This window comes from Delphinapterus leucas, chromosome 10, assembly GCF_059928025.1.
Source record: "Delphinapterus leucas isolate spDelLeu-1000000601 "Yukka" chromosome 10, BTC_Dleu_Yukka2, whole genome shotgun sequence".
Classification (NCBI taxonomy): domain Eukaryota; kingdom Metazoa; phylum Chordata; class Mammalia; order Artiodactyla; family Monodontidae; genus Delphinapterus; species Delphinapterus leucas.
This window is the reverse complement of record NC_143138.1, coordinates 38,583,410-38,610,523: the sequence shown is the minus strand read 5'-3', so window position 1 is coordinate 38,610,523 and position 27,114 is coordinate 38,583,410. Positions and strand designations below refer to the sequence as shown.

The window sequence follows — 27,114 nt, the reverse complement described above, 5'->3', positions numbered from 1 at the left end:
ACTGAGAACATGGGAAAAAAATAAAGGTTAGATTCCTGCCCTCCTGCAGCTGACGTTCCAATGGGGGAACAGTCGTAAACAATGACTGTACCATTTCCCTGGCACCGTAGAACAGAACCTCTGGGCGTCTTTTGCTGGTGGCCATTTCTGGGCCAGATGCACCTTTGATTTCACCTCCATGGCACTCAGCAGACAGGGAGTGGGATTTTCTAGTGGGAGTCCTGGGCCTGTGTGTCCTCCTGGGTGTTACCGTGACCTGATCAGCTGGCTCCACTTGCAGGGCAGCCGACGCAGCCATCTGTTGCCGGTTGTGAGGTGACGTCATTGTCTGTGCCAGTGCACGAAGGCCCATTTCAGCCCCACCATTGCTCAGACGTGACCCAACTCGAAGCCACAGCTCTGCCTGGTGACAGAGGCATTGCCTATCTGATAATAGCTGCTGACAAAGTGTTTGTGGTAGGGAGTATCCCCATCTGGAAGCTGTTCTCTCCCCTGACAAATCCTACGCTGCTCCACACCCCACCCAGCCTCTCCCCAGCCTCCATGGGAGTCAGGTAGCCACTCCACGTGTTTCCGTAACTTGCACCAAGCTGACTAGTGTCAAAGCACCTACCATTGTACTTTTTCTAACTACATATTATTCTTTCACGACACACGTAAAACATGTTTATTGCTGAAAATTTTTGAATGTAGCTAGGTAACCTCTATTACCCCACTACCGGGAAATAAGAGCTGTTGGCAGGTTGGTGTAACTCCTAAAAAATTTCCTAAATCTGTAAAGATATATAACTTTTATAAACACAGATGCATATAATTCAGTCATCTGCGTCAATAAATGGTGTTGAAACAACTGGACACCTCCTCCTTTCCTCCCTTTAGCTACAATCACTTGCAGGCAAATCAAAGATTTAAATGGAGAAAGGCGTTTGAAGCATGTCACAAAGCCCAGAAGCCACAAGAGAAAGGCTCGTGATTTTGACTACACAAAAATTGTAAAACTTTCATACACTGGAAGCAGTTTGGCAGGATTTAGTAAAAGTGGAAGCTACACATCCCTATGACCCTGTGTTTTACTTCTAGGTAATTATTCTAGAAAAACTTTCCCATATGGGCTCAAGGAAATGAGTGTGGGGACTTTTCACTCAGCATTATCTGTAATAGCAGAGAGAAAAAAAAAAAAGCCTGGAACAATCTTCAAAGTCCATCAATAGGAGAATAGGAAAGGGAATTCCCTAGTGGTCCAGTGGTTTGGACTCTGTGCTTCCACTGCAGGGGGCATGGGTTCGATTCCTGGTTGGGGAACCAAGATCCTGCAAGCCCCACGGCATGGCCAAAAAACAGAATAGAAAAATAAATTGTAGTGCATTCAAGTGACAAAATAGTACACAGCAGTGAGAACAAATGAACTAGCATGACTTTGCCTTCTGCTCTCCCCTGCTACCCGACCCCACCCCAGATTTCGTCTGTGTCCCAGGAACAACTGGCAATGTCTGGAGACATTTCTGTTTGTCACAGCTGGGGAGTGGAGGGTGAGCTACTGGCATCTAGTGGGCAGAGGCCAGGGACGCTGCTCTGATGCACAGGGCAGCCCCTCACCCCTGCCACACAAAGAATTATTGGGCACCAAATGTAAATGTCACTGGTGCCAAGGCTGAGAAGTCTAAGCTAGATTAAATCAACATGGGTGGATCTTGCCAACAATCTTGAGTGAAAAAGGAAATTGCAGAATTATCTAGCTTGATATTTTTATAGATACATGCATATATAGCACAAGTAAAAAGCACATATGGGAATGATATGCACCAGCTTTCCAAATCTGGAACAATCCATCCAGGCATTTTTTTTCTTTATTCTTTTCTCACAATGCTGGAAACGTCTCTTTATTGATACAGAAGATAAACAATACAGTAATAGTGTGTGACCCCTTGCCTGCTTTATGTAGACTAAATCCATCCATAATGGAATTATCAGGAAAAATGAGGTGCACATTTTCACCCTTTTAATAGCAAATGGCCAACCAGTTCTAACAGCTGGTACCAATTTACGCTCCTACCTGCAGGTGACAGTGTGTTGTCATTCCCTTTTTTGCTGTGCCTCCCTCACTAGGGTATGAGCTTCCTGAGGGCAGGATACATGACATCCATCCACGTCTCCTCCATGTCTTGATAGGCGCTCATTGGTGGAATGGATTAAGGCTTTACAACACATTGCTGAGTATGTACAGAGAACAGAGAAAACTAAGACACTCATGCCCTCAAGAAACTTACAGTTTAGTTTTGTTTGAAAGTTAACTGACAGTTCAAGTCTAGGCCTGCTGAGCCACGATCCTACAGGAGTCAGAGGAGAGAGAGCGCCCGTGGGCAGGAGCAGCCTGGCAAAGCCAGCCCCAGGAGGTGCTACTGAGCCAGGTCTTGAGGCATGAGGGTCCGCCCCATCTTGGGCAAAGCAGAGAAATGGCATTCCAGGTGGGCAACAGCTCAAGCCAAGTTGTGGTGACAGAGGTGAGTAAGGCATGTTTGTGAGATACTTAGAATAGAGGTTGTTTGTGCAGAGATGCCGTGGAGGATCTGATTAGAAAGGCAGGGCCCAGATGAGGGCAATCCTTGTCCAGCAGTCTAAGAAGTTTAAACTTTATCCCAAAGGCAATTGGGAGCTAACAGGGTGGGGAGTGATGAGGAGGCAATGCTGCTCTAACCAGGAAGATTAGTCACAGCTGGCTCGCCTGTCACACCTGCTCAGCCTGGCGCTCAAGCCGCCCAACTGGTGCACCCTCTCCAGGTGACCAGAGCTGGAGCCCCAGCCCCCTGCATGTTAGGAAGGGCGGCCTCAGGGAAGTGTGAGGGAGGGGAGGCCTGACAGGGCCTGTGAGGCAGGGCCAGGGGGTCCAGCTGGTGGTTTGTACCTGAGGAGTCCCTTACTCATCCCTGTTGCCACACCTTTGCTTGGGCTGACAGGGGTGCACTGGAGCTGCTCATGGTGGTTCTTGGGGGCTGATTTTATGTACCTCTTCTCAATTCTGTGTTCACTGATGTCAGGTTGGTAGCGTGAACTTGGCCATGGTGGGGGTATTTATACCACAGAGATCGACAAACACTAGGCATCCCCCAGCGCTGGTTGTCCCACATACCACTGGCTGTTTCCTTCTGGAAGTCACGGGGATTCAGTTATTAGATTTGAAGAACGGCAGGAAAGGAGTTTTTTTGTTTGTTTTTGTTTTTGGCCACACTGCACAGCAGGCAGGATCTTAGTTCCCCGACCAGGGATTGAACCTGTGACCCCTGCAGTGGAAGCACGAACTCCTAACCACTGGACTGCCAGGGAACTCCCGGGAGATTCTTGTTTAGGGAAGCCAAATGGAGCCTTTAGGAAAATGAGTGTCTGCCAAATAATGGAGGCACCATCAGGAGAATAAATTCAGATTCCAAACAGGTAAAGGCTGGCCCTTCACAGGCACCGTCCAGTGCAGCTGAGCATAGTGGTTACCAGCACTGACTCTGCAGCGAGACTCCTGGGCTTAAATCCTGGCTCTGCTATTTATTTACTAGCTGTGTGACCTTGAGCAAGTCACTTCACCTCTCTGTGCCTCATGTTTGTCATATGTAAAATGAAGGGTATTTTTTTTTTTTTTTTTTTTTTTTTTTTTGCGGTACGCGGGCCTCTCACTGCTGTGGCCTCTCCCGTTGCGGAGCACAGGCTCCAGATGCGCAGGCTCAGCGGCCATGCCTCACGGGCCCAGCTGCTCTGCGGCATGTGGGATCTTCCCGGACCGGGGCACAAACCTGTGTCCCCTGCATCGGCAGGCAGGCCCTCAACCACTGCACCACCAGGGAAGCCCTGTCGTATGTAAAATGAAGGGTATTATTAACCCATTTCATAGGGTTCTTGAGAGAAATGAGTTACAGGTACATAAGCTCTTTGAACGATTTTTGGCAAGTAATTAGTGCTCTGTCAATATTTGTTAGATACATAAAATAGAAAACTAAGTATTCAGAGAGGCAGTGTGACTTACTTAAGGTCACACAGCAAGTTAGAGGCAGAGTTGGAATCATCCCTACTAGTCTTGTCTGGATTTCTTTGACCCTGACAAGTGTTGTGGGGATGATCCATGTGTCCCAGCGTTGGATTTTTACATAGAAAGGGTGGAGCAGGCAGACCCAGTGGCCTCTGCCCCGGAAGAGCACGCTGTTGAGGTGTCCTCCGGGTACACAGCCTCCTCTTCCTGGGGCAGGTCACACAGGAGCCCAGGCAGCACAGCGACCCTATTACCGAAGTTCGTTCATAAGGTCATTCAAGCCAGGACTGCCCCCCAGGCATGAAGGTGAGTTCGGCCAACCTATCAGTTGCAAACGAATAAGACAGAGATGTATGATAATAACAGTAGCTCCTGTTTATAAAGCCCCTACTACGTACCTGCCATTCAGTCAGTCAATGTATGCCAGGCATAGCTCTAGGAACTTGGGATTCAGCAACAAACAAAATAGACAAAACGCCTACCCTCGTAGGCCTGACACATAGAAGGGTATATATAAAATAAATAAAGGCTTGAAGGAAACTGAGGCCGGGAAAGGCAGGTGGGACATGGCTTGTGATGGGTCAGGGAGGACTCGCTCTCAGAGGAGGTGACATATGGCAGTCCTGAAGGACAGAAGGGAGCACCACGCACAAGGCCTGCAACCTTGCAATCCACAGTCTCATTAAATCCTCCTTGCCATTGTACTGATGAGGAAGCTCAGAGACATGCACTCACCTGCTCAAGGTCACACAGCTCTATGTGTTGGCATGAGATTCAAACCCAGCTCTGCTTCCCAGTCCTTGGCTACTCTCCACTGGTTCAGAAGAGTACGAGCCCACCCAAGAGCGTGGATGTCACAAAGCCTGGGGGTGCGTGGTGGGGAGCAGCTGGGGTCATCGGGTCGGCAGGGTATGTACAGGGGTCCTGGGGTGAGCAGGTCTGCGGTTCACTCGGGAACACCTCTTTGAAGAGGTGAGTTTAGAGCCGAACTTTAAAGACCAGGAAGGAAGGGCAATTCCAAAGGGTGGAGGGTCTGTCTTATCTAGAACCTCAGTGGGAGCAGTGAGGGCCGTAGACAGGGAAAGGCCTGCTTTGGAATCAAGTTTGGTGCAAATTCTTGGGGAGAAAAGAGGTCCCCAAGTTTGGGCTGTGCACCCTGGTTTTTAATTAAGAGCTTTTTACCACCACACAGAGGTCCAGCCTTGCACACACAGCATAACGTGCATGGGCCTTGCCTCAGGAAACAAGGAGAGAACAGTGAAAGCCAAATTTCCAGGACAGAAGGTGCCCAACTGACAGAGACCACTCCCCAGATGCCTCACAGTAGACGGATGCCAAGCACCTTCCCCTACTGTTGCTCCCTCAGGTCCACCGTTTGGGTCCTCAAACCACATCCCCTCACTGCCTCTTGTACCCCCAAGAGAAACAAAAATCTTTGGTTCATTCCTTCACTAAGTCTTTACTGAGCACCTACTGTGGGCCAGCATGGTGCTGGGGGCTCAGCAGTGACCAAGACACTGTCCTTGCCCTCATGGAGCCATTTTTCCATTTGTGGAGACGGACACCTCACAGAGGACAATGCAGATTAATTAAAAGTGTGGTGAATGCTACAAAGGACAATGCAGAGATCAGAGGGAGCGGAGGCCTCGACATTGCTGGAATATTCCACCAGATGGACCCCAGGCCATGTCTTCACAGGACTGGGTCAAGGACAGGAGGGCCCGTCCAGTAGGCTGGGTGAAGGGAGGTGGCTCTTGGGTGGAGGAGAGGGGGTGTGAAGGACAACGCGGTGTAGGGTGTGAAGAGGGGAGGTGTGCTTTCTGGGAGCTGCCCCTCTAGCAGCGCTGTCCCTACCCCCATCCTCCACCAGAGGGTGCTAGCGCTGAGACAGGGAGAGAGGACCAGGTCAAGGCAAGGGGTGGGGAGGCTGAGAGAACAGCTCTGCAATGGAGGGGTGCCTGTGAGCAGGGCATGGCTGATGTTCTGTTCTTGGGATGGATGTTCTGTTCTGGCCCTGAGTCCCTAGAAGGGGAAGAGGTACTGCGGGAAGATGGCCCAATAGGCCAGAGGCCAGTAAGCTGCCCCAGGTGTGCTGAGCTGGAGGACTTACCAGAGACTTTTGGAGTGGGGAGGGTGGGGGCACAGGAGGAATGAGGCTGGAGGGCAGGTCCGATGTGGGAACAGAGCGGAAACGTTTGGAAGGCAGCCACCTGCTCCCCCCCCCCAGAGATCTGCCTGGCTCGCTCCCTTGTTCATTCAGGTGCTGCTCCAATGTCACCTCTTCATACAGACCTTCTCTGCCTCTCCCCCTCCTCCCACATCTCAAATCAGTACTCACAGCCCTTCTTTATATCCTTACTTGGCAGTATTTTCTTCACAGCACTTACTGTTACCTGGCATTACATTTGACTGAGCCATATAAAATTGTCAAATATCAGGGCTTCCCTGGTGGCGCAGTGGTTGAGAGTCCGCCTGCCGATGCAGGGGACGCGGGTTCGTGCCCCGGTCCGGGAGGATCCCACATGCCACGGAGCGGCTGGGCCCGTGAGCCATGGCCGCTGAGCCTGCGCGTCCGGAGCCTGTGCTCCGCCACGAGAGAGGCCACAACAGTGAGAGGCCCGCGTACCACAAAAAAAAAAAAAAAAAAAATTGTCAAATATCAGCAATGTCATATGGTTCAACCCAATACTGTATATTTGTTCACTGGTCTTTCATCTGCCTCCCCCACCAGAATGTCAGGTCCACCCGGTAGGGATTATTATCTGTTGCATTGCTTTTTTTGGCCACGCTGTGTGGCACATGGAATCTTAGTTCCCCGCCCCGGGATCGAACCTGGGCCCCCTTCAGTGGAAGCGCAGAGCCCTAACCACTGGACCGCCAGGGAAGTCCTATCTGTTGCATTTCTGCTACATCCTCAGCACCTAGATCAGTCCCTGGCACACAGTAAATGTTGAATGAATGGGTGTATGAATCCTTGGGCTGGGGGTTTGGCAAAAAAACTTGATAAAGGAGTTGGACGTGAGTTGGAGCTGACTAGGGAGTTGCTTCTGCAGCTGAGACTGAACAGCAAAAGGGCAGAGCAGCCGGGTACCTGGGCCAGGGAGGCAAAGCTGGACAGCACTGGGGAAGGAGCATCTGGCGAGCACCTACTATGTGCCAGGCACTGAATTAGACACTTCTGTCATCTCTTTTAGTCCTCGTGACAGCCCCATGAGATGGGTATTGTCACTTACTCTCCCATTATACAGATGAGGAAACTAAGGTTTAGCGAGGCTAACTAATTTGTCTGAGGCTCACTAGCTAACTTAACAAGCCACAGAGTAGCCCCCACGTGCAGGGGGCCTTCCCTCTGCATCTCCTCACCTCCTTGCAATTTTGATTGTTTCGTGGAGTTTCAAAAGCCCCTAAGGAGCATGAGACCCTCTCAGATTTGGGGCCAGAGCTCTCAGGCTGCCTTGCTGTTTCATGCTTGTGAGACCCCAGGTAGGTCATAATTTCTCTTTTTGTAGAGGCTTCATGGCCAATCATGGTGAGAATTTAAGTAGCTGGCCCTGATGTTTGGGACTGCGAGGACTGTAGTGTTGGAGGAGCTGCCATATTTCTGAGTCAAGATGCAGTCTGGGAGGCCAGCATGGGCACCCAACCTCATAATCATGTGGGGCTTTTGTCTCAGTTTCTAAGAAGTCAGTCCGCAACCCCAAAACCATGTCCCTGACCTCCAGAGGCTCACAGGCTCGCTAGGAAGACAGCACCACAAGAACAGGCACTTGCTGGGCACCAGGCAGCCTGACTGGTGGTTAGGCGTATAGACTCTGGAGCAGGACACCAGGTTTGAAGACCACGTCCACCACCTTCTTGGTCATGCATGGCTTTGGGCAAATTACTTAATGCCTCTGGGCCTCAGTTTCTCCATCTGTACTAGGGAAATAATGGTATCCTGACACCTGGGAGCTGCCCAGTCCCATCAGCCAGGCCCTGGCATTGCTCGGAGCTGGCCTAGCACAGCTCATCTTGATGTGCTCCCGTTGAATGCAGACAAGGCCATCTGTGACCACAATGGATCAAGACAAAAGCAAGACACTCTGTAATCACAGAGAAAACACGAGTATTGTCCAAACCACAAACGTGACCAAACACCCCCATCTAGCTACCCTGAGTGAAGGTTGCTGCTTTACCAGTTACGGCTCTCTCCTCATTCTAGTTGGCCGTCCTTCCAGATAAGATTTCTTAAGACACCCAATCACGGAATCACCTCCACTTCCTGATGGCACCTCATCTGGAACAAAGTCCGGCTTCCTTATACCCTCTACCAAATTACCTAACGCAAGCCCAAACCTTACAATAAGTCCTTTCCAACACCCTCTTACTGAGACACAGACCCCGCTCCCCCGCTCCCGGTTCCCACGTGCATGTTCCTGCCTCAATGCAGTGAGTGACAAACCCAGCTTGTTCACCCACAGGTGTGCTTCTGGGTATCTTTGGCTAGAGGCATTGACAGTCCCTACCTCATTGGGTTGTTGTTTTACTGCACTTGGAATGAAGCATTCCCAGGACCCTTTAAATATACTTATCATGTTTTAATATCATTTCCATTTTACAAGGAGGACACTGAAGCTCAGAGAGGGGAAGGAACTTTGCCCAGGGTCACATAGCTGGTAGTGCTGAGGCAGGATGGAAACGCAGGTCTCCATTCCAAAGTTGGTTTCCTCACCCCCCGCCTCGACGTTGACAGGGCAAAAACCGACCACACTGGGCCAGTGTCTGGGAGGAGGAGAGCAGAGGGGCCTCGGAGCTGAAAGAGAAGAGAGCACAGGGACTGTGGGAGGGGACACCCAGGAGGTCCTCAGTGACCCCTCCTCTTCCTCTCCCATTCATGACTTCCCAGACAGGATCGCCCAAGGCCATCTCTCCAAGGCTGCGGAGCCCCGAGGTGGGGGTCAGTGTCAGCAGAGTCTGAGGCCTGAGTCACTTCCTGACCATTGCTTAAGAGGCATTCAGAGCCACAACCTGAGTGGCCAGCTCATGCCCTTGCAGGATTGCACCCATTTGGGCAATGAGCACTTCCCTGGTATTCCTCACCTTTCTGGGCTCACCTCTGCCACACTCAGGTTTTCGAGACACACAGCACAGAGGCTCAAGGCCCATCCCTACCCTGGAGAACTGGATCCTCAATCCAGAAGGAAACCTGAGTCTCCCGGATGACTCTCTCTTGCCTGTGTCCAGCCCTAGACTCTGCCTTCCAGGATCCTGCCCCAACTTCAGAATCAGAGTGCCTTCCACTGGCGCCACCGACCCCCAAGACCCAAAACTCCTGCAGCCCTCCCAGGCTCGTAGCCCCTCACCTTCTCCTACTATAGTGTCTCAGGGCTGGAGTACGGGGTGGGGCAGGGGAGAGGGTGGGGAGTATGTCAGATTTCTAGGGCAGGATGTATGAGGGAGACATGGTTTGATCAGTAGACATGTCCTTATGATGGGTGAGGCAGATAATTTGAAACACAGGCCATCTCCTTTAAGAAGCAATGCCTCTCAACCCAGAGACAATGCATAGCCTTGGAGTCTCAAACCAGATGGTCTTAGCTTCTTCAGCCCAGCTCTGTCCCTTACCAGCTGTGTGACCTTGGGCAAGTTACTTAACCTTTCTGTACCTCAGGTTCCTCATCTCTAAAATGAGGATAATACTACAACTGACTCATAGGACTCTTACCGGGATTAAGGGAGGTGTGTGTGTAAAACACTTAGAATAATGACTGGTACGTGGCAAACCATTAAATAAATATTTTTTCACTTTTAATGGACTGACTCTTCCATTAATTCTCCATATAGTTTTACACATCCTACTGTGTGCCAGATATGCGTAAGACAGATTCCCCGTCTGCAATGCCTGTTGGGCATTTCTGTGGGATCACTGCGTCTCCCTCCCCCAAACCCCCAATCGTCTGGGCTGTGCCCGACGCTGCAGGACTGCATGGGAGGGGCTGTGGCATAGGGTTTGGGTTCAGAAGACTCTCTAGGGAGGACCCCCAGCTTTCTGCAGGCCACGAGCAAGTTCCTTTCCTTCTTCTCTACTGTTGACAAAGTGAAGCAAGTGGTCCCCATCCCTTCCACAATCCCCTTCCCAGGCCAGGCATCTGGACCCCTTATAGCCATTCTCCACACCTGACCCTGTTCCTGGGCCTTCTCGGTAATTTAATTTGAGCACAGAATCTTCTCCAGGACGCACAAGCCACCAGACACAGGTGGCAGAAGGCCTTGGCTTGTCATTGCCCTCATGAGGCATTAGGAAACCAGCAAAAACTACATTCAAAACTGGAAATTTGAACCTAGACTGGATAGTTGTTATTACAGGATTACTATTATTAATTTTAGGTGTAAAAAATGATACTGTAGTTGTGTTTTTAAAATAATCCTTATCTTTCAGAGATACAAAAAATATTTATGGATGAAATGATATGATGCTTGGTTTTGCTACAAAATGATGGGGGAGGAAGTATGTAGAGGAAACAGAACTGACTAGGAGTTGATGTAGTTGTTGAAGCTGTGGGACTGGGGCCATGCAGGGTCATTAGAACCTCCCTATCAAAGTGTGGTCCAGAGATCTTCGGAGCCTAGGAGCTAGTTAGAAATGCAGAATCGACTCCACCCCAGATCTACTGAATCAGAATCTGTATTTAATAAAATATAATTCCCAGGGGATTCGTGTGCACATTCAAATGTGAGAAGCACTGAGCTAGTCTGTCTACTTTTGTATACGTTTGAAACTTTCCATAATCAAAAGACGTGGGGTTTTGTTTTGCTTTGTTTTTTCCCAAAATTGTCTTCAGAATCTCCGGGGAGATCCTCCTACAGAGTCCCGCGCTGGAGGAATCTGGGAGGCTGTATCTTCCCGCCGTCCGCCATCCGTGGGAGCCCCTCGGGTCTATCGGGCCCCCAGCCCCACCCCAGCACACAACGGGAAGCACCCTTTCCCTGCAGGGCGGCTCACCGGCCGCTTCTAGCTGGTCCGTGGTCCGGGCGCCAAACTCCGGGGCTGTCGAAATCGGGCTCCCCAGGTTGCCGTCTGGCAGGCCTGGGCGTGGCTGCGGGGCGCACCTGGGCGAGCCGGCAAGTGGGACGCGGGGCCGGCCGGGGCCCCCGCCCTCGCACAGAGTGGGGAGGAGCGGGCGGCGCGGGGCGGGCACCGCGGGGACCGCGGGCGGGGGCGGGGGCGGGTGCTGGGAGCCTGGCGGGCCGCGAACGTAGCCATCGCGCTGGGGCCGCCGAGATTGAGTGCCCAGGATGAACTTCACCTGGAAAAAGGGCTTCTACAAGCAGGACGTCAACAAGACCGCCTGGGAGCTGCCCAAGACCTACGTGTCCCTGACGCACGTAGGCAGCGGGGCCTACGGCGCCGTGTGGTGAGACCCCCGGGCCTGTGCGCCGGCGTGGGGGCACGGGGGGGCGGTGTGTGCCTGGGGCATCGGGGTGGAACTATGGTGGGCGCCCAGGCACCGGGACGCGGGTGGAGCCTCCGGAAGAGCCGGGGCCCAGCCAATGCCCCCTTCCCGGACCCGCCTCCGGTGTCGCCTCTCCTGCTGGTGCTCGAGGCTGTGCGCCCACCACCTTGATGGAGGACCCCAAGGCCCGGAGCCCTGCGGGCTTGGAAGAACTTCGCGGGTGCCTTTCCGGGGCAGAGGCCTGGAGCTGGGAGGAAGCGGCAAGCTGGGCAGTGAAGTAGAGCAGCAGAAGGAGCCTCAGGCTCTGGTGGCTGGCCTAGGGCCACTCCAGGCGCCATCTCTCTTTTCTTACCGGCTTGGTGGGAGTTTCTGTGGGTTGAATTAGGACTGGATCTGTTTCTCCAGGACTTGAACCTTACAGAGGACCCCAGAGTTCATCCAGGCGAATCCCCATTGTTACAAATGGGTACACTGAGGCCCAAACAAGAAGTGACTTGCCAAGTTGCTCAGGATCCTGTTGGCATTAAGCTGTGTCTGACCCAGGGGCAGTGCACCTCTCTCAGGTTCTGCCTGCTGTCTCCCCCTTCTCCCAGCTCCACTGTGCTGTCGGTGGTGGGCATCAGTTCCTCCCAGCTTAGACTGCTGGCCAAGAGGGATTGGGGTGAGGATGGCCATAGCTTCCTAGTTGGCCTGGAAGTTACCACCCAGGATCTGGAGTCCCAGGGTTGTGAGGGGGAGCCACTGGCTGCTGACCTGCCTTTGACCCTACAGCTCAGCCATCGAGAAGCAGTCAGGGGAGAAGGTGGCCATCAAGAAGCTGAGCCGGCCCTTCCAGTCTGAGATCTTCGCCAAGCGGGCCTATCGCGAGCTGCTGCTGCTGAAGCACATGCAGCACGAGAACGTAGGCTGGGCCTGGGGGCCGCTGCTGGGAGGCAGGGAGTGGAGGGCAGCCCCACAGAGGGTCCTGACCAGGCCCCTGCGTGTGTGTGTGTGTGTGTGTGTGTGTGTGTGGCGCACACAGGAGATGGCCCACGAGGGTGCAGGGAACTCATAACAGGGCCAGCAGAAGGGGAATCTCCTCCCTGCTCCTTTGATCCTTGTTCCTCACCTAATTATTAAAATCAGGTGCCAGGACCCACCCTGCCTACTTCCCAGGAAGGGTGCAAAGGGAATTTTTGGCAGCGGAGCAGAACAAACTCGGTGAGGTGCGAACTTACTGTCTCACTGTTATGAGGAAATAGGCACAGAGGAACTTCGTAGTTGTTCTAGATCTAAGAGGTGGTGCCCAGAATCCTGGTTAGTGTTGTTTCCACATAATAACAACAAGAATAATAGATACTTACGAGCGCTTATTATGTGCCAGGCACAGTTCTAAGAACTTTGCATAAACTAACTTGTTTAATCCTCACAATATCACATAAGTACTATTACCCCCATATACAGATGGGGAAACTGAGGCACAGAAAGACTCACAGGTTAAATGGTTAGTCGGTGGCAGAGCTAGAATTTGACCCTACCCAACCTGGCTCCAGGCCCCAGTGCCTGACCTCTAGACTACCCTGTCTGATTGAAACAGCCAGGAAGACTAATGACCCAGTGCTGGGCCTGGAGCCCAGGCTTTTCTGCAGGATACCTAGATTGGAAGGTAAGCATTTAACATAATGATTTCAAAATATTGTTCACGTTTTAAGCCCCATTCCTCTTCAGCAAACCCCTCCCCATGGCCTCCAGCCAGGGTAATCTTGCCCCCAGCTCTGAACCAGCCCCCTGGCAGGTAAGGTTGGATGTGGTGAGAGACCCAAGGTCAAGGGCAGGGAGCCTGCTGGCTGGAAGACCCCTTCTCTGTTTCCTCCTTGATTCCTTTCACCACTTGTGGTTCCCTGCTTGAGTTGAGAGTGGGTTTGTGCTGCTTGTCCGGAACACCAGACTTCGGGTCAGTGAGCACAGGAGTGTCCACCTCCCCTTCTCCCCAGCCTGACTCTCCATCACTGTGCACTGCAAACTCCCTCCCAGTTAGAGGAATTCCTCTTCCACCTCTGCCCCTTTTACTGCTTCCCGGAAGGCTGGGAACCTGCCTCCTGCTGGAGATGGTGTTTTAGGAAAGGGCAGGTGGTCCTGTGCAGGCCTGGGGCCCCAGAGGAGGGGAGCAGAGGGCTGCAGCGGCTGCCCAGTCCTCACTGGCAACCTTCTCCCCAGGTCATCGGACTCCTGGATGTCTTCACCCCAGCCTCTTCCCTGCGCAACTTTCATGATTTGTGAGTCGGGCTGCGCTGGGTTCCAGGACATTTGCAGGCCTTACTTGACACTGGGGAGCAAGTAAGGGGAGGGTCCAGATTCTCTCTTCTGGGTAGGGGACCTTCCTGCCCCAGGAGTCCCTGTGCCTCTGGGCTGTGGAGAGATTCTTTCAGCCAAGGGTGGAGAGAAAGGCCGGCAGGAAGAGGTGGGAGGGGCTTTATATGGACCTTGCCTGACACAGAGCTGTCGCTCATCTGCATTGCTTTACCCAGCTTTACCACCAAAGAGACATCGTTGCCAGTCCCCACAGGGTTTGCATCAACCTACCTCACCATTTCCTGGGGACGCAGGTGTGGATCTGGACCTTGGGGCTCTTCCTAGCATGAAGCGAGGATCAGGAAGCCTTGGCTACCTCTAGCTGATGGGATGTTTATCAGAGTCACATAAAACGAGAAAATTTAGTTGCTAAATGCACGGCTTTGCTAGCGCAGTACCTGGTGTAAAATATAGGAAGCTTTGGGAAGGTGGATTTTTTTTTTTCAGTCCTGTTTCAAATGCAGCTGCAGGTCTCTTTGTTAGGATGCTTTCGTTTTCAATTTAATGCCGTGATTTTGAATGGGTTTTTTTCCCTATAATGCCAGCTGCTGGGCTTAGCATTGGGAATTTTTTTTTAAAATAAATTCATTTATTTATTTTTGGCTGCATCGGGTCTTTGTTGCCACGAACAGCAGCTACTCTTCATTGCGGTGAGCGGGCTTCTCATTGTGGTGGCTTCTCTTGTGGAGCACGGGCTCTACGCGCGCAGGCTTCAATAGTTGTGGCACATAGGCTCAGTAGTTGTGGCTCGTGGGCTCTAGAGCACAGGCTCAGTAGTTGTGGCGCACGGGCTTAGTTGCTCCGCGGCATGTGGGATCTTCCCGGACCAGGGCTCGAACCCGAGTCCCCTGCATTGGCAGGCGGATTCTTAACCACTGAGCCACCAGGGAAGCCCAAGCATTGGGAATTTAAAGTGGACCTCGGGGGCTGACAGTAGTGAATACTGACAGTTGTGGTCAGTACTCTAGGTCTGGATAGAGAGCCAGAAATTGCAAGCTGCCTCAGCGGGCTTCACAGAGGAGAAAACTGAACTCAGTCCTGAAGGATAAGTTGACATTTGCCTGAGGTAGAAGGGGCTGAAGGGAGCCCAGGTAGAAGGAACTGCATGGGCAAAGGCCATGATGCCTGAAAGAGGCTGGGCCGTTTGGGCAGTATTGACAAGTGCAGTGTGGCTAGTGGAGACCAGAGGCTGGTTTGGTCAGGCTGAGACCAGAATTGATCCTACAGGCATCCTCAGGTCTGTAGAGGTTTTGAGCAGGGAGATGCTGTGATGTGGTCAGATCAGATTTTGGGGATACCCTCTGGCGGCAGCAAGAAAGGAGCAGGGAGCAACTCTGGGAGGTAGGAAACCTGGAGGGTAGTGTTCAAGACCCCAACCTTGATCCAAATAAAGTAGAGGTGATGGAGTCCTGAGAGCAGACTTGACACCCATCGAGAGGCAGGACTGTCAGAATGTTGTACCCCTTGTGATGCAGTGGCTGGGAGAGGTGGCATATGTCAGGGGGTGCCAGGTTCCTGCTCAGAATACAAGGTGGAGGAAAAACAGATCTTGGGAGAAAGATAGTGAGCTCCATTTTGGACACTTCATTTTTGAAAAGCCTATGAACATTCCAGTGTTTAATCAGCAGTTGCAAATAAACCTGGAGTTTAGGAAGGTCTGGGCTAGGGATGTGGATTTGGACCAGAATAATCACCAGTGGATGATAGCCAAAGCCCAGGGACAGGCTAGTGTAGAACATGATTCGATACTGTTCATTAAGGTATCAACACTAAAGGGACTTCCCTGGTGGTCCAGTGGCTAAGGCTCTGCACTTCCAGTGCAGAGGGCCTGGGTTCGATCCCTGGTTGGGGAACTAGATCCTGCATGCATGCCGCAACTAAGAGCCTGCATGCTGCAACTAAGCCCGCATGCCGTAACTAAGATCCCGCGCGCTGTAACGAAGATCCTGTGTGCTGAGACTAAGACCCGGAGCAGTCCAAAAAAAAGGTATCAACACTAAAGAAAAGGTATAAGAGGATGAACAGACAGAGCCTGACTAGAGGTAGAAGCAGCAGAGAATTTTGAGGGAGTGTCAGGCTTTGCAAAACTTTGAATATAAAGAGCCGGAGCCATGGGTGTTATGTGTTGGGCTGGTGGGGTGGGAGCAGATGCCAAGTTATCAGGGGACTGGATGTTAAGGCAGTGGGATCAAGAGGTGAGGACCGCTTGTTCTAGAAGTTTGATCGGGAGGGAAAGAGAGAGAACGGGCGGTTACTTGAAGAAACAAGGTTAAGCAAGGGAAGGTGGTTGTATCACAGAGAGACTTCAGCAAGTTTGTCAGCTGAGAAGAAAGAATCAGGGTCCACGCAGAGGTGAAACACAAAGGTGGGGAAGGGTCTGTGCATGGAGCAGGGTCCCTGTGCTGGGGGGGTGGAGGAGGGAAGCGGGGGTGCGGTCAGGTGGGGGGAGACTTCAAAAGTCACAGGCTCAGGGAGATGGCCTCCACATCCTTTTTTTTTTTTTTTTTTTTTTTAATTCCTTCCTAAATCTTTATCCTCTTTTGTTCTGGACTTTGCTATTACTGCCTTGAGTAACAGTTACATTTTGCTGACTTCCACCTGTTTTGCAATCCCATAAGAGGGCGGGTTGGCTCAGCTACCTCCTTCTTCCTTCTTCACCCTCCTGGAAACTTTTATTGTTTCCTTCTTGGAAGGAGGACATTTTTGTATGTTTGAGGAGCCATGTTGGCGGGGCATGACCCTCTGGGGGAGGAAATATTTGTACAGAAGCAGAAGGAAACACCGGCAAATGTTTCTAACTCACAGCAGTGGCTTTCTGTGGGGCGTGGAGGAGGGCAAGCAGAGGGCACCTTTGAAGAGAGGGAGCACTGCTCCATTTGTTTTCCCTGAGCACAGCTCCAGCTGAAATACGTACCCTGAGCTCTGCCAACAGGGCAGCCACCAGGGCCAGGCTGGGAGCCAGGAGTCAGGAGGCCCACTGCATGCGGGTCTGGCTGGCTGTGGTGGGGCTGCTTCTTTCTGCACATGAAGGTCATCCCTAAGGCCTCTGTTCTGCCCAGCCTCTTGCCCTCCTCTGAGCTCAGACCTGGAGCTGGGTGGGGCTGGGGATGTTCAAGAAGTCCTCATGACTTGCAGCTACCTGGTGATGCCCTTCATGCAGATGGACCTGCAGAAGATCATGGGAATGGAGTTTGGTGAGGACAAGATCCAGTACCTGGTGTATCAGATGCTCAAAGGTCTTAAGGTGGGTGGGAGCCTGCAAAATGGCAGGGGAGGGGGGCTTGGTGTTGAGACCTGGGGTTTGGGGGAGGCTAGACCTTGAAGGCTGGGAGAGCACACCATGACAAGGCAGAGGAGATCTCTGAGCCAGCCTGCAACACCTGGTGCAAAAGCCGGGCACTGGATTTACCCTTCTTCTTCTCTCCCCAACACAGTACATCCACTCAGCTGGGGTCATCCACAGGGTGAGTGCTTTCTCTGCTACATCCTCAGAGGCCCTGCCCACCCCTGGGGGCTAGGGTTAGGGTTAGGGGGTTCCAGGAGGTGGAGGAAGCAGGGAAAGTGGATTTTTCAGATCTAGGCTTGGCCCAGGAAGACCTGCTCAGAAGAATTGCTGTGTTCTGGGGAACTTTCTGGGAAATTTTTGCCAACAAAGCAAGCCCTGAGCTGGGCGTTTCAGGCTCCAAGAGGCATTTTAGAGCTGGATGGGCCCTAGAGGACACCCAGTCCAACCCTCATTCTGCACAGGGGACCAGAACCCAGAGAGAGGGGCAGGGGCCTGGCCAAGGTCACACGCTGGCTGGCAGCCGAGTGGGGACAGCGCCCACCTCTGCCTCTGCCCAGTGCTCCATCTCTTGTCTCATCTAGGACCTGAAGCCAGGCAACCTTGCTGTCAATGAGGATTGTGAGCTGAAGGTGAGTGGGCCCAGGCAGGGTCAGCCTGGGGTTGGGGTGGGCCCCTCTCCAATAGGAGCCCCCGGAAGCCGCTCGGGGAGCCTCTCTTAAGCGAGCTCCTTTTTCCTATGTGCCCCGAGCCATAGATTTTGGATTTTGGGTTGGCACGGCAAGCAGATGCAGAGATGACTGGCTATGTGGTGACCCGCTGGTACCGGGCCCCTGAGGTGATCCTCAGCTGGATGCACTACAACCAGACTGGTCAGTGGTCCACTGCCCGGGGGAGGGGGACAGGGCTGGGCTTCTTCTCTGACAGCTTCCTCAAGGCTGTCTTGGTGACTCTGGGTTGACTTTTGGTGACTGCCGGGTCTTGGTCAGCTGGTCCAGGTGACACTGCCTCCCCCTCCCTCTGCAGTGGACATCTGGTCTGTGGGCTGTATCATGGCAGAGATGCTGACGGGGAAAACTCTGTTCAAGGGGAAAGATTGTATCCTTTGCTGGAAAAGCCAAACTGCATCCAGGGATTCATTCCTTCAACAGACACTTTATTATTTAAATCTCTCTTTTTTTCTTAATGTGAAAGTGATACATGCTCCCTGTGGAACAACTTTAAAGTACAGAGAAGCAAAGTGATGAAAACTAGTCACCTGTCATTCCAACACATAAATGCAGAAAATACTTGACGTTTTGGCACCACACACCTGAAACTGGGCACCTGTGTGTGCTGTGCAGGGATTAAGGAGAAGATGTGGGTCTCCCTGCCAAACTCAGAGTGCGAGGGTGTGGGGGGGGAGTACACAAAGAAATGGATGGAGGTGACTGAGCGGGATGAGGCCAGGAAGGTGGCATATGCAGGAGCATTTGTAGGGAGGGACCCTTTACCCAGCCTGGCAGGTAGGAAGCCTTCCAGAGACCTGAGTCCTGAAGGATGAACCTCCCCTCTTAAAAGCAGGAGGAGGTGAGTGTCTGGAACCTGGATGGTCCACAGTGCTGGGTGGGCCTGATGGAGGGGCAGCAGGAAGGGCAGCTTCAGACCCACCCACAGGGAGTGAGGCTGAGCCTTAACCTGCTGCCAAGACCTGGACCAGCTGACGCAGATCCTGAAAGTGACGGGGGTGCCGGATGCTGAGTTTGTGCAGAAGTTGAATGACAAAGCGGTGAGTGGCAGATGGGCCCAGGCTGGCCAGGGCTGTGCGCTTGGCTGACCAGGGCCAGGGGGGCTGCAGGCTGCGCCTCCCCTCTGCCCTGGCAAGGGCTCTTGCCTTCATCTCACTTTGGATTCGGACCTGAGCCTTCAGCCCTGCTCAGGGGCTTTTCTGGGGTCCCTGCTCTATACCCCATGGCCTAAGCCCTGAGGGGCTGACAACTGGGGATTATTCAGTGCTTTTCTGTCTTCCAGGCCAAATCCTACATCCAGTCCCTGCCACAAATCCCCAAGAAGGATTTCTCTCAGCTCTTCCCGCATGCCAGCCCCCAGGGTGAGTCTTGGGACCTGCAGTCTGTCTCAGCGGGCGGGCTCTCCATGGCGTGTGAGGCTCACACTCTGTGACCGCAGCTGCAGACCTGCTGGAGAAGATGCTGGAGCTGGACATGGACAAGCGCCTGACCGCCTCTCAGGCCCTCACCCACCCCTTCTTTGAATCCTGCCGGGACCCTGAGGAGGAAACAGAGGCCCATCAGCCATTTGATGATTTCTTAGAACAGGAGAAACTCACAGTGGATGGATGGAAGCGTAAGGGCTCGGGGCCTCGGGCTGCTTCCTCTCTCTGCCTGCAGCATCCCTCTCCTCTGCCTGCTTCGTTTTCCTGCCTGCCCTCAGCCGGTCCCAACTCCCTCCTGGAGACTATCACCTCTTTCTCTCTGAGCGAATATTGTCTCCTGTGTGCACTTCTTTCTCCCTGCGCTGAGCTGACTTTCTGCTCCACACTATGTCTGTTGGGAGAGGGGGGCTCTCTCTTGCCCTCAGCAACCCCTACCCCTTGAACCACCCTGTCTTTCTCAGAGCACATTTACAAGGAGATTGTGAACTTCAGCCCCATCGCCCGGAAGGACTCTCGGCGCCGGAGTGGCATGAAGCTGCAGTGACCCGTCTAGCCCGACCCTCGGCTGAGCCCAGGAATGGCCACATGGTACCACCAGCCAGGCACTGCCCCTGGGACCAATATTTATTTATTGAAGTTTTAACCCGTCTTGGATTATATAGCATTCCAAGCAGAGGACAGAGGACCCTTGTCCTTGTGTAGGAAACAGGCCTAGGAGATGCAGAATTCAGGTGTTGGTTGGGAGAAAATAGCTATGATCATAACTGGCCATATTAAAGCACCCATCTCGAGAATCGCCTGTGTGTGGGGTCCTTACCTTCATGGCTGTAGTGGGGCTGAACTGGGGCAGGAGTCTACGGCAGTGATGGTGTATTAGTTTGCTAGGGCTGCTGTAACAAATTATCACAAACTGGGTGGCTTAAAATGATAGAAATTTATTCTCACAGTTCTGGAGGCTGGTAGTCTGAAATCAAGGTGTTGGCAGGGCCATGTTCCCTTTGAAGGTCCTAGGGAAGAATCCCTCCTGGCCTCTTTTTAGCTTCTGGTGGCTCTTGGAATCTTTGGTGTTCTTTGGCTTATAGCTGCGTCACCCCTGTCTCTGCCTCTGTCTTCACAGGGCCTTCTCTGCTCTGTGTATCTCTGTCTTTGGCTGATCTTGTAAGAACATCAGTCACTGAATTTAGGACCCACCCTAATCCAGTGTGATATCTCATCTTAATCCTTAGTAATTACGTCTGCAAATATCTCATTTTCAGATAAAGTCACATTCTGAGGTTCTGGGTGGACATGAATTTTGGGGGCACATTTTTCAGCCCGCTACAGATGGCCATGAGGGAGGGGCCCCATCCCAGAGCCCCTTTGTTGTGGAGCCAAACGTGTTTGGCTGCTAAATTAAGGGAGTTGCAGAGAGAGCTGCAGCTGGTGAGACATTGCATGCAGGTTATTTTGGGTGAGTGATCAGCAATCAAGATATGAAACAGCAGGCTTGCTGACTGGGAGCTGCAGAAGGCAGAAATGGGCTTTTTCCAGGAAAACGGTTCTACTCCTTCCCCCTTTTGGGAATTGTACATCTCTCCTGAGCTTTAACCTGACAACGGATTGGATCCTTCTGTTCAGTTTTGAAAACTCTGTTCAGGTCTCAAACTTCCCTATGCACCAGGGCCTGGTTAATATGCAGATTCCTGGGCCCAGCCCCTGGGATTTTGATTTAGCAGGTCTGGGGTTGAGACCCTAGAATGTTTGAATGAGGACCTCTTCACCTCAACCCAAGCCCAGTGATTCTGATGGACATCTGACCACATTTAGAGAAACATTTAGTTGATTTCAGTACCACTTAATTTGTCAAAAGGCCTAAATTAAAAACCTACAATGGGAGACTGAGGGGCTTTAGATGACTTTCACACTCATTTTAGAGATGTTAAAACTGAGGCTCAGTCAGGGCATTTTTAGGGTAGTGAAACTATTTTGAATGATGTCATTGTAGATACACGACATGCATTTGTCAAAACTAGTGGAACTGTACAACACAGTGAGTGAACCCTCAAGTAAACTATGGACTTTCTTTAATAATAATGTACCAATATTGGTTCATCAATTGTAATAAATGTACCACATTAATGTAAGATGTTAATATTTAATATTAGGGGAAACCATGGGGGTGGGAGGGAGAGAGTATATGGAACCTTCTGTACTTTTGGCACAATTTTTCTGTAAACCTAAACCTGCGCTAAAAAATAATGTCTATTTTTAAAAGGAAGAAGAAAAAGCTTGAGGCTCCAGAGAGATACCCACAGTGAGAAAGTGGTAAAGTCAGGATTTGAACCACAGCAGCCTCGAACACTGTGCCAAAGGCCATCAACCCAAGCCTGGAATCAAGGGTTGCCAGCTTCCCCGCCCTTCTAGCCTGTCTCTGGGCTTCTTCACTGCCGCCTGTGTCCAAGGACCCTGTTTTCTCTCCCAAGGAGTGGCCCTCCTATCCAGGAGGGAGGAGTGGATCGAGGGAGGGGCTCTGACCTTGCTGGTGACCAAACTGCCACCGGTCCCCTTAGTCTAAATCCTTCAGTGAATCGTCTTCTGAGACTCCTCAGTAGCCCCAAGGAAAGTCTAGCCTTCTTGGCCTGGTATTCAAAGTCCCCTGCATTCTCTAAGCTCATCTACTCCTACTGCCTCCCGTTTTCCCTATGCCAGCATGGCCTGCCAAGGAACACCAGCCCTGGGCTACAACACCATGAGGCTCATTAACAGGTTAAAGGTTCTGACAAGTCCTACAGTGAGGAGAACTGTTCAACATTGTTTAATCCAGAGCTTGCCAAGTGTGCTTAACTGCAGGACCCCCTTTCTCCTGATGGCCAGCATGCACAGAAGCCTCTTTGCCTAGTGCAGCCCAGTATGCAGGTCCCAATACTGCTTTTCCCCAAGCAGGCCTGGAGCTTGGGCTTCTTTCAAAGCCTCTGTGGAGAAGTCCCTCCCTCTTTCTCCTCCTTATTCCCTCAAGACTTTGCCTCAGGCCTCCCTCCAGGAAGTCATTCTCCATCACCCTCCATCAGAGAATGGGCAGCTTCCTCCCTCTGCCCCTGGCCCTCTATGAACAGCATTTACAGTGTGTACGGTTCTGCTTTCCCTCCACGTTGCCCACTGTGAGCCCCTGATTGGAACAAACATCTATGAATGAATGATGTCCCAGGGGCCTGTTGGTCGTTTCTCTGCCCAGATCAGACCAGCATGGCATCCAGGGCAGCAGAGAATCCAGCAGGAAGCAGAAGTGGGTGCCTTGGCCTGTACCTTAAGAGTTTTTCCCCTGAAAATCCCAGGCTCTCAGACTCCCAGGCCTCTCCCCATCATCCCTCAGTGTCCTCCAGTCCATCCCCCACCCAGAATTAAACTTGTGTGTGTCACCTCAGCGCCTTCTCTACAATTATCTCAAACTTGGGAAGTTTCTCCAGAGGGAGGTGAAGGTGCTGAGCAGTGTGAAGGGGTTCGTGGGTTCTGCCTTACCCTGTGAGTGCCTGGCCAGAGTGACAGGAAATGAGTCCATTCTCAGGCTGGGTGGGGGAAAGGGGCTGAGCTTGGGGTTCTGGGCTCAGTTACTCTCACAGTTGGCCTGCAGGTCTTTTGCCCCTGGCCCTTGGTGGACAGGGTTGAGCTTTGCCCTGTGGCCAGTGGGGCAGCTCAAAAGGTCTTGACAGAGATAAGGAAGCCAGACTCAGGAACTGGAGAGAGGTAACAGCGACCGTGCCCTTGATTCCCTCCTTTGTGAAATGAAGGGTGTCTTTGCACAAAGGCACAGCTCCTCTCCCAAGGCAGCCTGGACCTATCGCTGGGGCCTGGCAATTTGTGTCACTTGGGGAAGGGCTAGCCTGGCATGAAATGGGGGTGGCACTGCTCCCAGTGAAGGGCAGCACATGGAAAGGCAGAGATGGAGGAACTGCCCTTGCAAGGAGAGCCCGGTGTGCTCAGATGTCCCAGTGCCTGCAAGGGTGGAGGCTTGCTTGAAAGAGGGCTTGGCTCAACTTGCACCTGGCACATTGAAATAGCTTTTGTTCTCCAGGAGGCTGTGGGACAGTCATGTCCCTGAGCTGGGATACAACCACAGCTGGGGAGGGAGGAATCTCTTCCTCTTTTCCCCACATTTTCTGTCCTCATTCTCTCTAAACCCCCTGTGATTTAAGGTAAGAGGCTGGTGATTTTCCCCTTATTCACAATGGGCAGCAGAGGCACAAGGCTACTCTACCAAGCTAAAGAAGATGTCGCTGTCATGCCTCACACCCCTACCCCAAGATTTCCTGGAGCTGGAGCAGTGCCCGCTGGGATTCTGACCTGGTTCCTCCTGTGCGAGCCTGTGCTCAGCGGGGCAGCCGTGCTAACTCTGGGCCAGAGTGTCAACAAGGCCCCACCCCGCCCTGTCTGGGGGCTCCTGACCTTTTTTGTGCTGTGGATCCCTTCTCAAAATATTTTCCTATGCATAAAATAAAATACACAGGATCACAAAGGAAGCTAGTTATGTTGAAATACAGTTGTGAAAATATTTAAGGGTGTAATGTTTGGTGTACATGGGTTTCTTTATTAACACATTAAATAACAGGATCAAGGGGGTGAACCCAACACACTACTGCAAACCTGAAGTAGAAATGAGTTTAAACGATGTTTCAAGATATCTGCAGCAACTGTAAAGGGAAATGAAAAGTACTGCTTTCTACTGGCCCAGCTAATGCAACTGTAGTTTGCTGCCTTTAAAAGTTGTAATATTTTCCAATCCAAATTCATGGACCTCTGAATTCCAGTGTACAGTCTATGGTTTGTGGACCCCGGTTAAAAACGCTTGTCCCAGATACTAAAATGTGACTTTTGGAATCCTCTGCTACGTCTTAGCCAACCCCCGTATTGTACTGCCGTCTGTGCCCCACCCCCCACCTTGCATGATCATGGAGCCAGGCTGGAAATGCCCAGATCTGCACCTGGATGCCTATAACACATACTAACCACCATTCCCCTGTGTTTCCCAACCTTACTGCCCAGGTAGGAATGGGTCTGACTGGGGCATTTCGCTAGGGAATTTGCTGAGGCCTCTATATCTAGTTTTCAACTAGGTGGAATCCTCCCACCCCACCCCACAGCGTTCCTTCTAAACAATTTTACTGATGAAGACATTTGGGCCCAGAGTAGAGACTGGGGCCCAGGTCTCCTATTTACCACTGCACCGTTCTTTCCACTGCAACGGTGGCACAAGCACACATTGAGGTCAATGCGTGCTCTTCTCTCCCTGCATTACTGTCCCTGTTCCCCCCAACCATCATGGACACAAAAGTAGCAGGGCTTTGAGACAGGTTTGTGTTAACTGGCCAAGGGAAGAAACTCCCAGAAGCACACTTGTTTCTCTCTGTTTTCTTAAAGGTCTCACCCTTGAGAATATTTTGGTAGGACTCTGGGAGGGGAAAAGGTGAGGGAGTGAGGAAGGGAAGTGCATTTGAGAAGTGGTGTGGCTTAGCTAGGCAGTTTCTCCTGACCGGAAGGAGGTAGAGGCCCATTAATGCTCACATTCTTTTGGACTATGTCCAGTTCCCTGTTAACACCCTGGCAAAACTCACGAGGAAGCTGCTGGGTACGCTCAGGGAGGCTGGACCGTAAGCAAATTCTCCTGGTCTTGGCTGAAATTATTCAGGGTTTCTCCTATGGATAGCCCACCATTCTTAATTGACGCAGCAGCTCAGTATTTTTAAGTACAGACTGATGATCAGAGGAACTCTCCTCGTATTGTGGGGTCCATAAGATCCCAGAACTTTTGTATAATTCCAAGGAGGAACCCCAATAAAGACTGTGGGTGGATTTCCTCCAGCCAAGCAGGATACAGCCTTGGCTTTAGAAACTCTAGCTTAATCCAGCCTCTCCTTTTTATCTTCTGTCAGAAGAGTGGCACCTCTGTCTTACCCTCTTCTTTCCCTATGTGGTTTACTAAGGTGGTAAGTGTTGAGCTCTGGAGGCATACTGCCTCCTGCTCTACCACTTACCAGCCATGTGACCTTGGGCCTCAGTTTCCCCATCTATAAGGATAATACTACTAAAGAAATTAACATAAGGGAAGCACTCAGAAGAGTACCTGGCACATGGGAAGGGCTCACCAAGCATTAACTATTATTTTTAATTATTTTCTCTACCACATCCTCTTCCCTCCCTGATTACCCCATCTTCCGGACATTGTCATTTCCTCCTTCTCAACAGCAGTTTTCTCCACTCACCTGGTCTCCTTCATGTTAAATCTTCCCTCATAGGTCCTCAGGAGACCTGGCCCCAGTCACTCATACTACAGCCTATATTATGACCCTGGTATCTGCAGCTTCTCATGCAGGGTCTGGGAGGCAGGAGAGTGTGGAGTTGAGAATGTGAGCTTTCCATCTGAAGAGACCTGGGGTTGAGAGAGAAGGGGGATGGATTTAAGGAACTGGCTCAGCGACTGGGTGGGGAGTGGTTGGCAAGTCTGAAATCTGTAGGGCAGGCTAGTAAGCTGAAAATTCAGGCAGAATTTCCATACATATGACAATCTTGAGGCAGATTCCTTCTTTTCTAAGAAACCTCAGTTTTTGCTCTTAAGGCCTTCAACTAATTGGATGAGGTCCACGTACATTATAGAGGGTGATCTGCTTTACTTAAAGTCAACTGATCGTAAATGTTAATCACATCTACAAAATTTCTTTCCAGCATCATCTAGACTAGTGTTTAAGGATACAACTGGGCACACAGCCTATCCAAATTGACACATAAAACTAACCATCACGCCATGTGTTTGAGGGCAGGGTATTTACTTCTCTGAGCTTCATTTTCTTTCTCTAAAATGGAGTAATAGAAGGGTCTACCTCACAGGACTGGTGAGGGGTAAGTGCATACAGAGTGCACAGTAAATGTTAGTTCTTGCACCAGGAGGTGCTCAAAAACACACTGATGATGGCAATCCTCTTGGAAGTACTGGGAAATATACGCCATGGCCCATGGCCGCTGCTCTCAAGCTTTTGGCTGAGTCATGTAGGTATGCACTGTGCTTTCTCCCATCTGCTCCCACCCAACAGACTGGCTCAGAACCTTTAGTTCATGTGAAAAACTCCCAAAGAAATGAACCTTCACTCTCTTTTTTATGGGGAGAGGAGGAAAGTTTCTCCACTGGGTTTCTTTATCTTTGAGACAGTGGAGGGCTTGGAGCAATACGTCAGAAAGAATTAAATTTCACTTCTTCAGCAGCCATTTCACATTTTGTGAGAACTGCATATTCATGTCGGTAAAGCGCCAAGTAGGAACCAGATGACAGCTCAGTTTTCCTGGAAATCAGGAAATCAATCAAGCTGCCAAAATGAGATGACTGCATTGTGAAATACTGCTAACATTCCAGAAAGTTGTTTTAAGATGAATTTTTTAAAATGGAAATTCTGTTTCTCTTCCTCTTTCTCTTCCTCCCTCCCTCCTACTCTCCCTCCTATCCCTTCTCCCTCCCTTCCTTTTCTTCCCTCTCTCCCTCTCTCTCTTCCTTCCCCCCTCCCTCCCTCCCTTCCTTCCTTCTTACCTACCTACCTTCTTTTCACTCCTTTTTTTAAGCCAGTGCTCAACTACTTCTTCTAATATGTTCAGCCTAGGTATGAGTTTTCAAAAATAGGTGAGATGATATATGGGTCTCTTTGCCTGTCTCTGAGACCCTTCCATTGTTCCAATGGCACCCTTCTCTACCTGTCCAGGAGTCTGCTTGCCTTTATCCACACCTGTCTCTCCTGTTTCTTATCCTTTTTTTTTTTTTTAATTTATTTATTTGGCTGTGTCAGGGTCTTAGTTGCAGCACGTGGGATCTTCATTGTGGCACGCGGGATCTTTCATTGCAGCACACAGGCTCTTCAGTGCAGTGCATGGGCTTCTCTCTCGTTGTGGG

General features: G+C 51.3%; 2 protein-coding genes across 10 annotated transcripts in view; one reads left to right on the top strand and one right to left on the bottom strand.

The window, feature by feature from the left end:
* The first annotated feature begins 11,229 nt into the window (after positions 1 to 11,229).
* On the top strand, positions 11,230 to 22,611 carry MAPK13 (mitogen-activated protein kinase 13). 9 transcript variants are annotated; one of them, XM_089918841.1, is made up of 15 exons: positions 11,230 to 11,406; positions 12,217 to 12,346; positions 13,022 to 13,090; positions 13,642 to 13,700; positions 13,953 to 14,030; positions 16,912 to 17,020; positions 17,211 to 17,240; positions 17,644 to 17,691; positions 17,817 to 17,931; positions 18,086 to 18,157; positions 18,748 to 18,827; positions 19,070 to 19,148; positions 19,226 to 19,402; positions 19,673 to 19,799; positions 21,470 to 22,611. In XM_089918841.1, the coding sequence occupies exons 1-14, from the start codon at positions 11,288 to 11,290 to the stop codon at positions 19,753 to 19,755; spliced, it is 1,248 nt and encodes a 415-aa protein (XP_089774967.1). In that variant the 5' UTR covers positions 11,230 to 11,287; the 3' UTR covers positions 19,756 to 19,799; positions 21,470 to 22,611. The 9 variants fall into 9 exon arrangements, with proteins under 9 accessions (XP_089774967.1, XP_089774966.1, XP_089774970.1 ...); XM_089918840.1 differs by having other exon boundaries at positions 11,231 to 11,406; positions 21,466 to 22,611; XM_089918842.1 differs by lacking the exon at positions 13,953 to 14,030 and having other exon boundaries at positions 11,233 to 11,406; positions 21,466 to 22,611.
* Positions 22,605 to 27,114, bottom strand: part of LOC111178739 (uncharacterized) — a 42,912-nt gene continuing 38,402 nt past the window's right edge. The window contains exon 3 of the mRNA XM_089918854.1: positions 22,605 to 25,611. The gene's annotated coding sequence lies outside the window, so the exon portion shown is untranslated. The remainder of the gene's footprint in view (positions 25,612 to 27,114) is intronic.